At 31.5% G+C, this 10,831-nt stretch overlaps 1 protein-coding gene across 2 annotated transcripts; it reads left to right on the forward strand.

Annotated features, from left to right (window-relative positions):
• Positions 1–1,944: 1,944 nt before the first annotated feature.
• LOC114163207 (putative methyltransferase PMT24) lies at positions 1,945–8,295 on the forward strand. Of its 2 annotated transcripts, none has more exons than XM_028047371.2 (9): positions 1,945–2,537; positions 3,298–4,433; positions 4,512–4,661; positions 5,407–5,677; positions 5,764–5,874; positions 5,964–6,138; positions 6,751–7,020; positions 7,454–7,654; positions 7,744–8,295. In XM_028047371.2, exons 2-9 carry the CDS (start codon positions 3,333–3,335, stop codon positions 7,970–7,972), a joined length of 2,508 nt encoding a protein of 835 aa, XP_027903172.1. In that variant the 5' UTR covers positions 1,945–2,537; positions 3,298–3,332; the 3' UTR covers positions 7,973–8,295. The 2 variants fall into 2 exon arrangements, with proteins under 2 accessions (XP_027903172.1, XP_027903171.1); XM_028047370.2 differs by having other exon boundaries at positions 1,945–2,369.
• Positions 8,296–10,831: the final 2,536 nt, after the last annotated feature.

A 10,831-nucleotide genomic window follows, 5' to 3' on the forward strand; every position in this document is an offset into this window, starting at 1 on the left:
ATAAGACCCTTAACATTATAACTAACAATTCGGTAGATACTAATATCAGGGATTCAGGGGTATAATACTACATGATAATAGAATGAACTGCATGATAGATCATCATATTATTACCATACAAAGAAACTCATACCTATTTCAGGAATATAACTGTCTATCCCAAATAATAGTTTTCTGCTTTGTTTTAAATTAAATAAGTGAAGAAAGCATCTCGATCTTCTTTCCGCATAAAATGATAGAAAATTTCATTAGCATTCATTCATTTTAATTCATAAAAAAGTTTTTAATATCCTACACATTAAGATTGATCTCATGCATTTTCTTTATTTATTAAAATTTAGGTTTAATTACTCGTATAGTACCCTGTTTGGGACTAGTGTGTCAAATAGGTACCCGGTTTTAAAAAAAGTGTCTATTGCATCTCAACTTTTAAAAATTGCTTCAATTAGGTCCCTTTCAAACAGAGTTGACTAACGTCGTTAGTCAACGTGCCATGTGTCAATCTGTGATTTTTTTGATTTTTAATTTTTTTTTAAATTTTTAAATTTTTTTATTTTTTTTGAAAAAAATAAAAAAAATGCCACGTGTGAAGTCCATGTGTGTGCCACGTGGCATTGTCAATGCCACGTGACACTGCAATGCCACGTGTCAGTATCATTATCAGATGTCATTGTGTTGATTTCGATTTAGTCCCCATTTATGTTTTTTCGTTTCAATTTAGTACTTACTTATATGTATTTGATTCAATTTTGACCTAATATTTTTAATAATTAAAATATGTTTTTATAAAATTAAAAGTAATTAAGTATAAAAGTTTTACAAAAATTAAGTATTTGATATTTATATTAAAATTTAGTGGTAAAAGTCATTTTATTAAGTCATTTTTAATAAAAGAAAATAGTATAACATTCATACCAATAGAAATTTTGATTTAAAATTAGTAAGACACAATATTGTTCTATTTTGAAAAAAAAAAATTAACAAAACATGAGTACTTAATAAAAAAGTAATTAATAAAGTAATATGTTAAAAAGTCATTTTTAATAAAAAATATCAGTATAACATTTATACAAATAATAAATTTGGTTTGGAATTGAGAGAAACATTATAAATATTAGTACTTAATTTTGTAAAAATATTTATACTTAATTATTTATAATCTTATAAAAAATGGATTACAAAAATATTTTAATCATTAAAAAAAATTAGGACAAAATTGAATCAGATACACATACTTAGGTACTAACTTGAAACAAAAAGACATATATGGGGACTAAATCGAAATCAACACAATAAGATCTGATAGTGACATTGATACGTGACATTACAATGCTACGACGTGGCACTGACAATGTCACGTGTCACACATGGACTTGACATGTGGCATTTTTAATTTTTTTTAAAAAAAATTTTAAAATTAAAAACAATTAAATTTAAAAAAAAAAAAATCAAAAAAACCACTTGACACGTGGCACGTTGACTAACAGCGTTAGTCAACTCTTTTTGAAAGAGACCTACTTGAAGTAATTTTCAAAAGTTGAGATGCAATTGACATATTTTTAGAATCAAATACCTATTTGATACGTTTTTTGAATTGAAAAAACCTAATCCGATTATTCGATTGGAACCCCTCACCAATCGAATACCTAGATTACAGAAAAAAAGGATTTTTGGTCAAAAGAATTATTGATAATTTGTAATAAAATAATCTACTCTTACTATCAATTCATTTTCGAAACTCATATATATATATATATATCTCCTCATATCTACTATACGAATAATTGAACCTAAAATTTAACATTATTTCTTGACATTCTTTTGAATTTGATTTTCATTTAAAGACTCTTTATTGTGAAATCACCAAACTGGTGATGTACAATTTACTTCTCTTCAGTTTTTTCTTCTTATTTTTTTTTTCTCTTCTTTCCTCAACAATGTTACTCGTAACCCAAATAAACTCTAAAAACGGCCCTGCGATTTTCTTTTCTTTCTTAATTTACAGCGAAGTTGTTGCAAGTAATTTCACGAAGCAAACCCGTTTGTGGAATTCTTCGAAGTGGGTTTAATTGGAAAAAAGTTCGTTGCCGTAATTACTGAGTAAACTCAAAGAACCGTCGGTGATGAATGATGTCGACGTTAACTGTTCGTCATAATCAAATACGGAGTAGGTTCTGTCAGCTTGATATTTGAATTAGTATACGCTCACTGAAATTCCTCTCCTTTTCCTCAATCTCTTCACTTATTAGACCACAAAGAAACAGTGTTCAGTGTTTCGACTGTTTGGTGTTTGGCCTACACGACCTTTCCCTCAGACCAGTCATTGTAGGAATGTGAGCAAAGTCTGCTCTAGGGATCTCACCTGCCCAGTAAGTTACAGTTCTAAACCCTCCCTACCCTTTCCTTGCTTTCACATTTTGCATCCTTTCCTTCCAGAGTGTGATCTATGGACCTTGCATCTGTGCGTTGATGATCTTGCTTTTTCAGAAGAATATGCCAACAACTGTGCGTATGCGGGTTCTGTTTTTTAGGGGAATGTGAGTTAAAAGCTGGATGCTTTACCTCAACTGCTTTTCTCTTGAACCGTTATCTTCATTTCCCTTATTTGGGAACCTCGTCTCAGTTTTCACTTTTCATGTTTTGGGCTTTTTTAGTATTTTCGGTTTCTTTCATGGTTTCATTCATTCATAAAGTGTATTCTGGGTCTTTTGCACTGGATTTTGTTCAGTTTCAGCTCATATACTCGCATCCTCGTGTGAAATGTTCCTTTCTTTGTTGGATTGTTGGGAGAAAGCTTTGATCTTTCTTCATAAAAGTTTATCTTTTATTCAAGAAAGGTTGATTTTTTTTTAAAAAAAGAAAAAAACGAAGAAGTATGGAATATTCCTTTTATAAAGCTTGAGCATGTTTTGGTCGCTAATATTGACTAGGTGCTTGTGAATTTCTGGCTTCTTTATTCATGTTCTTTAGCTTAATTCATTGTAACTTTGAAGTGCTACCCCGGCTTATGTTATTACCTACCTTCATTCGACCCGTTGTTGGAGTGTTGGGGACGCTAATTGCTCTCCTGCCTTTTTTCAACCTTCAAATTAGGAAATTCAGAAAAAAAAACATTTGGTGCCCTCGAGGTTTTATTTGAATAAAATAGCTACAACATGATTTTCCTTTCATTTTGTGTAATGGAGATATCCAGGCAAGATTATTGTTTTTTATATAAAAGATAAGAAAGCATCAACATGTAGCTGAGTCACAGGATTTTTTAACAAGTTCGATATATTTTATTACTCCCTTTTATAGGTGCATTTATCTTGAAATAGCAGTAATTAGCAAACATGGTACTGGGGAAGAATTCCCGAGGCGAGGGGAGGAAGTTGTCAAACTACTGTTCAACGGTTTCTATTGCTGTGTTCGTTGCATTTTGTTTGGTTGGTGTATGGATTATAATGTCAACCATTGTTCCAATTCAGAATTCAGTCATTCAGGTATCTGAGACCATTAGTGATGTAAAAGATGTACAGAGTGATTCCAAGCAATTTGAAGAAAGATCTGGTGATATACCAGAAGAATCAACAAAGGGAGATACCCAGACTCTTAAACCTCAGAGCGATAGCTTTGCAGAAAACCAGAATGAACAAAAGGAAATTGGAGAAGTGTCTGATAATATGGCTAACGAAAACCAGGAGGTTGTTAGGGAGAGCTCAGATGAAAAGAATGATTTTGAGAAGGATCCTGGGAATAGTGCTGAGGAGAATGATAAAATGAGGAATGTCAAGCCGAGCACTGACGAGAAGGAGCAGGAGAAAGGATCAGATGGAACATTAAATTCTGACTCTGCAGAAACAGAAACTTTGAATGGTCAAAATCATAATGATGAGCTCAGAGGATCAATGGGAACTTTAGATGAAAAGGAATCTGACAAGAGTGCAAATGATAACAAATTAGGGACAGAAAAGAGTATGGATAAAGTTACACAACAGGATGAGATAGTTAATGAGACTGAAGAGGAGACAGCAAAGATAAATACACATTCTGAAACAACACAAATTTCTGGAGAGAGTAACACAGATAGCCATGAAAATAGTCAAGCTTCAAAAGAAGATTTTATTGCTGATACACAATCAGAAACTTTGATTGAAACTAGCGCTGAAAATGGAACCTGGTCAACTCAAGCCACAGAGTCACAACACGAGAAGGAATCACAGACGTCTACAGTTTCTATTGACAGTAGTAGATATGATTGGAAACTTTGTAATACAACTACCGGATCAGAGTATATTCCTTGCCTTGACAATTGGTATGCAATTAGAAGGCTTCATAGCATAAGCCACTATGAGCATCGTGAGAGACACTGTCCTGATGAAGCTACCACTTGTCTTGTTTCTCTGCCCGAGGGCTATAGAAGCCCAATTAGGTGGCCCAAAAGCAGGGAAATGGTATGCAATATATAAACTGGATAAAAGCCACATATTGTTACTTGATAATGAAATTCAATATTTTGGTGCCTCTTGCAGATATGGTACAAGAATGCTCCACACACAAAGCTTGTAGAAGATAAGGGTCATCAAAACTGGGTTAAAGATGCTGGTGAATACCTTACTTTTCCTGGTGGTGGAACTCAATTTAAACATGGGGCTCTTCATTACATAGAATTCATTCAGAAAGTAAGCCTTTGAGTTTCTCTGTTGCAATGCTATCAATGTCTCGCAAAGATGTTGTTTTGCATAACCAACTACTGTTACAACCTGCTTCTTATTGATCTGAAACAGAAGCCTCTTATTTAAGTAACATACTAACATGCTGTCCACATAATATATTGACATTTTGTCAGGAAGTTACATCATTTACAATTTGTGTGCTTTCGCTAACACCTTTCTTTTTTAAATTGGAATCAAGTCTTTATGTAACAATATCTACAGAAATAAAGGTAAAAGGGCTTTGGAAATGAGATAAAGCCATTCCAGACATTTTTATTATCCCTGATTATGGTGCCGATATTTGGTTCAAACAATGTAAAAATGTGAAGTGCAAAATGTATATTATTCCTGCAATAGCTATTTTTTTCTCTTTCTTTTATTTTTAGTGATTTTACACTCTTGTAATACAGGGCACATAAGTTTCTTGAATATTTTATCATCTTAGACATAGTAATAGCTGTCCTAAATTTGAGCTGACCTTAGTCATGTAAACTTTTCATCTTATTGCACCTACTTTATTTAGCTTTTCTTGTTTTGCTTTGTCATTTGACTCGTTGCAATATCACATCACACTCTAAGCTTGTTTGATTACAGTGCCTTTTAAACTTGTAAATTCATTGTCTTGAAAACTAAGCAGTCTTGCCCATGCTGCTCATATTTATTGTGATGTATGTCATTCTCTTCATAAATGGGTGTTTGTATAATGATGCAGTCTCTTCCTAAAATTGCATGGGGGAAGAGAAGTCGTGTGATATTGGATGTTGGGTGTGGGGTAGCCAGCTTTGGAGGCTACTTGTTTGAAAAAGATGTGCTGACCATGTCATTTGCTCCTAAAGATGTGCACGAGGCACAAGTACAATTTGCTCTGGAACGGGGAATTCCTGCCACAGTAGGTGTCATGGGCTCCATAAGATTACCCTACCCTGGTTCTGTCTTTGATCTTGTCCACTGTGCTCGTTGTAGAGTCCCTTGGCATGTAGAAGGTATGATAGATATTTCAATGGAATTTTTTTTTCTCACTTACGCATGACTGTTCTGGTAATACTTACATATTTGTTGTACAATGCAGGTGGCAGGTTACTCTTAGAGCTTAACCGTGTCTTAAGACCTGGAGGATACTTTGTGTGGTCTGCTACTCCAGTGTACCAAAAGGATCCAGAAAGTGTTGAGATTTGGAAAGGTACCGCTATTAAAGCCAAATTCATGTTCCTCTAATAAATGAACTGATGAATAGATGTCACGCAAAATCTGAAAACTATTTTGTTGCAGCGATGGGTGAAATTACTGTGTCAATGTGCTGGGATCTGGTGGTAATTGCAAAGGACAAATTGAATGGAGTGGCAGCAGCAATATATAGAAAACCAACTGACAATGAATGCTATAACAACAGAATAAAAAATGAGCCACCCATGTGCAACGAATCTGATGATCCAAATACAGCCTGGTACCTCTATTTTTATATTGTGAAATAGCATTCTCAAATACAGTGGAATAGAAGCAACTTTTTGACAATTTCCTAATAAGAATGCGATTAAAAAAAAAGAATAACAACACTAATCCAAATGATTTGGGAGTTTTTCTACCAAGAAATATGAATTTATAATTGTTTATTGGTATATAAGTTAAATCATTTTTTCCTTATTAAATTTTTGCAAACTTTCTTTTGTTTGGAGATGCATAATTTTTTCTTAAACAGTTTTGCAACTATAATTTGTTGGTATTTAGAGAGTACTGTTATGTATGAAGGCACCTAGCAATCTGTGTGTGTGAAGCTTGAGAGAAAGAACGAGAATCTTTATAGGGAATACTCATATAAACTGACGTATTCTTCTATTAAAATCCTGGACGTCCTTTTCTTCTGGACTTGAATTGCTAGAGTCACTTATTCTTCCTTGTTCAATTAAGAAAAACAAAGAAAAAAGAAAAATGGAATAGAACATCTGAAAATTAATCCGAGGTTGAAATTGCTGAGTGTTCATAATACATTACTTGGAGAATTTTCCTTTTTGACAATGTTTCTACGTTTTGTGATATGTCCCAACTTGCATGTCTTCAGGAATGTATCACTACAGGCTTGTATGCACAAAGTGCCCATTGATGCATCAGAGCGTGGATCAATCTGGCCCGAGCAATGGCCACTGAGGTTGGAGAAACCGCCTTACTGGATAAACTCTCAGGCTGGTGTTTATGGAAGAGCTGCTGCTGTGGAATTCACTGCTGATTACAAGCATTGGAAAAATGTTCTATTCCACTCATATTTGAATGGAATGGGTATCAATTGGTCTTCAGTAAGAAATGTGATGGACATGAGAGCTGTTTATGGAGGGTAACCGTTCATTGTACTTTTGCATATTCCTGGTTCCTCTTTGAAGTGGAAATTAGTTGCATTTTTGTTCTTTGTATTTGATTTTGTCCGGTGGAAAATCATTATTTTGTATAGTACATCTCTTTCTTTTCTCCCCTAACAATGTTTCTACAAGCAGAGTTGTAGGAACATGAGTAGATATTCTACTTTAGTGCCCAATAATTTCATGTGTTGTCTGCAAAAAGAATAAAATACCATTTTGGTCCTTTTTTCCTTCTCTGTTATTTTTATTTTAATCCTTTTGAAAATCATAATTGTTTGTATATTTTGTTCTTTAGATATCCTTTTAGTAATATATCAACTTGTGAATAATTTCTTTGGGTTTATGCTTAAGAGACTTTATTATCAAATACTTACCTTTAGCATTGTTTTTTGCTTTTCTCTCGTGTATCAGGTTTGCTGCAGCACTCAGAACCCTGAAAGTGAATGTCTGGGTAATGAATGTGGTTCCGATTGATTCTCCGGACACACTGCCTATAATATATGAGCGTGGATTGTTTGGTATCTATCATGATTGGTGTGAATCCTTCAATACATACCCTAGATCCTATGATCTTCTTCATGCAGATTCTATATTATCAGCACTTAAGAAAAAGTACGTTCAGTAACTTTAAAAGGTTTCTACGAAGAAATCTCTTCAGTCCTTATGAATCCTTCTGATTTAACTGACATATTTGGATTCAGGTGCAACATAGTGGCAGTGATTGCAGAAGTTGATAGGATCCTAAGACCAGAAGGTTATTTTGTGGTAAGAGACAATGCTGAAACCATTGGTGAGATAGAAAGCATGGCTAAATCATTACACTGGGATATTCGGTTGACATATTCAAAAGATGGGGAGGGATTGCTTTGCATTCAGAAGACATTCTGGCGTCCAACAAAGGTTGAAACAGTTGCATCAGCCTTTGCATGATTAGGATGCTTCACCATCATATTTTCAAAGTTTGAAATAGCTATACGTTTACTTCTATGGTTATATTATATTGTGGAAGAGTGTCACATTCACTTCTCTATATAATATTCATTATTGTTTAATGTAAATTATACACACGACTTGCTTCGTAGTTCGTTAGCACTCACTTTATCTGCACAGTCGTCTGTCAAAACACCATTTGGGGACAATTTTAATTGAAATTATCAATATGTCGATTTTTGTTTTTTTAAATTACAACAGACGAGTCAGTCGTGCTTGTAAGGATGAAGTAGTGGTTTCAAGTATGACTTTGGTTTTGTTGACTTTCTCTTGTTTCCATGTTGAAAGTGTGCTCTTTAACAATTTTAATATGTATATTTTTAATTCATTTAGATATTGTGTTTAGAAGTATGAAAAGTTTTCTTTTTCTTTCAAATTTTAGAATGAAGTTATGCTTGTAAGTTCGATTTTAGTGTTTTTAAATTACTTTAAAGTAGTGCTTTGATTATTATTGTTTTTAAGCTTTTGATTCTATAATTTGAATTTGGATACTCTTAATTTAGGTGGAGTGGTATTGAAATATATATATATATATATATATATATATATATATATATATTTATTTATTTTTTCTTTTTTTTTATGAAAAGTAAAAGTATAATATGAATTTGGAATAAACTTTGGTGAACTTAAAATTCATAATATATTTTCATAGACATTAATAACATGTTAAAGGAATTAAAAAGAAAAAAAAAATACTTATTTATGAGAGCTCATGGTACAAGGAGATGGTTAAAACTTAAAGTCACTAACATATTTTGTTGTTGAGGTATATTTGAATAACCAACATGTTGAATAACTAACTTGTTCTTGTTGTATTGGTGAATATTTTTCTTGCAATAGGGACAAGTTAGAAAAGATGTGTATTAATATGGTTAAATTTCTTTTTTTTGTTGTTCTTTACTTCAAAATTATATTAGCTAGTATGGATTAAAAAACATTCAACCTCACCATATTCTCATTAATTTTTGTTATTTTTGTGCTGGCAAGACATGGTGTTCTTGCTAAAGTAATTGTAGATAAATTTTTAATGTTTTTTAGCTAAGAAATAAATGCTTTGTATCTTTTTCGTATATGCTTGCAAGACATGGTGTTCTTGCTAAAGTAATTGTAGACAAATTTTTAATGTTTTTTAGCTAAATAATAGATGCTTTGTATCTTTTTCTGAGTGTGACCGAACTTTTCTCAAGTTTGAAATTTGAAAACTCTTTCCTAATGCTTTTATCTAATTAACAATATCTAACCATTTGTTTGATTATTCTTTAATTGTTTGAGACTCTTTCATTCTTTGTGGCTCAAACCCCTTATCAAACTTAGAACTTTCATGTTTCCTTCATATTTTACTTTCAAATAATTTCAAAATTTTTGGATGATTTTAGAGTCATGATCTTGGTGAGGATCAATTGTGAAAAGAACATAACTTCTCATTTGTCTTCTTTGCTTTTTCTCCCTCTGCATTTGTGCCATGGTGGACTTCCTATAAATTTAGCCATTTAGATGAGTTTGTATTCTTACTCTCCAAGATAAATTTCACCATCAAAGAATGAAATAATGACTCGTAAGAATTTTCCTTCCATTCTAGAAGTTCCAGAAGAACAATGACTTTAATGTTACAGTTGAGATTTTCAAGGGTTATGAAAATAAATTTTAGATATATATATATATATATATATATATATATATATATATATATATATATATATGTTACATGTTTGTTGTTTTATTTTAGGTTAAATTACTCTTTTGGTCATTTTATTTGTCAAGTAATATCAGTTTGATCTTCAAGTTTTTTTTTTTTGTTTCAATTTGGTCCTCATTTTCTTAAAAAATGATTCAATTTCGTTATTGTCGTTAATTTTGACCAAACGATGTTAAAGTCAACGTCACATGTCAATTTCTAATTTTTTGTGAATATTTTTAATTTTTTATTTATTTTTACATGTGTCATTCCATAATTTTGCCACGTGTCAAAATGATACAATTTAGTCCCTATATTTGTTTTTAGTTTCAATTTAGTCCAATTAAATGAAGCTATATTGTCCCTCCTTAAATAGACACTCAATTTAGTTTTTGTATAAATCTTATGATGACATTTTTATTAAATATATGTAGAATTATTTTTAAGCAAGACTTTTTTTTAGTTTTATTATTAAACAAAGTTAAACCCAATAATTAATTTCAACAATTAACAATTTTTCATCATATATAAAGACATCAAGTGTATCATATTATACAAACTTAGTGAAAATTAAAAATCAAATAACTTGTCACACATAAGTTTTGGAACTAAATTTCAAGTTTAAAACAAAACCAACATTTAATGTTTTGTACAAAATTTAAAGTTAATTTAAAATATTTCTATAAATATTTAATAAAAACGTTAATTTTAGTAAGAATATCACCATAAGATTTATAAAAAAGTAAAGTTGAGTGTCAATTTAAGGAGGAACAACATTGTTTCATTTTTACAAAAATTATGACTAAATTGAAATTAAAAATAAATAAAGGTACCAAATTAAATTATTTTGACACGTAGTACAACTGTGAAGTGACACGTGTAAAAAATAAAAAAATTCAAAAAAAAAATTCAAAAAAATTCAAAAAAAAAACCAGAAATTGACACATGACTTTGACTTTAACATCTTCTAGTCAAACTAACGCTAAAGACTAAATTTAATCATTTTTAAGAAAATGAGGACCAAATTGAGACAAAAGAAAATTTGAGGACCAAACTGATATTACTTGACAAATAGAAGGACCAAAAGAGTAATTTAACCTTTATTTTATTGATATACTTTA

This window comes from Vigna unguiculata, chromosome 9 (assembly GCF_037176805.1).
Source record: "Vigna unguiculata cultivar grain cowpea cultivar isolate G323 ecotype 2 chromosome 9, ASM3717680v1, whole genome shotgun sequence".
Taxonomy (NCBI): Eukaryota; Viridiplantae; Streptophyta; class Magnoliopsida; order Fabales; family Fabaceae; genus Vigna; species Vigna unguiculata.

Excerpts from the sequence above, each read along its gene's own strand:
- LOC114163207 (XM_028047371.2), top strand. The coding sequence starts at position 3,333 with ATGGTACTGGGGAAGAATTCCCGAGGCGAGGGGAGGAAGTTGTCAAAC. Across the intron at positions 7,021-7,453 it reads ATGAGAGCTGTTTATGGAGG|GTTTGCTGCAGCACTCAGAA; the intron begins GTAACCGTTCAT and ends CTCGTGTATCAG. Across the intron at positions 7,655-7,743 it reads TTATCAGCACTTAAGAAAAA|GTGCAACATAGTGGCAGTGA; the intron begins GTACGTTCAGTA and ends ATTTGGATTCAG.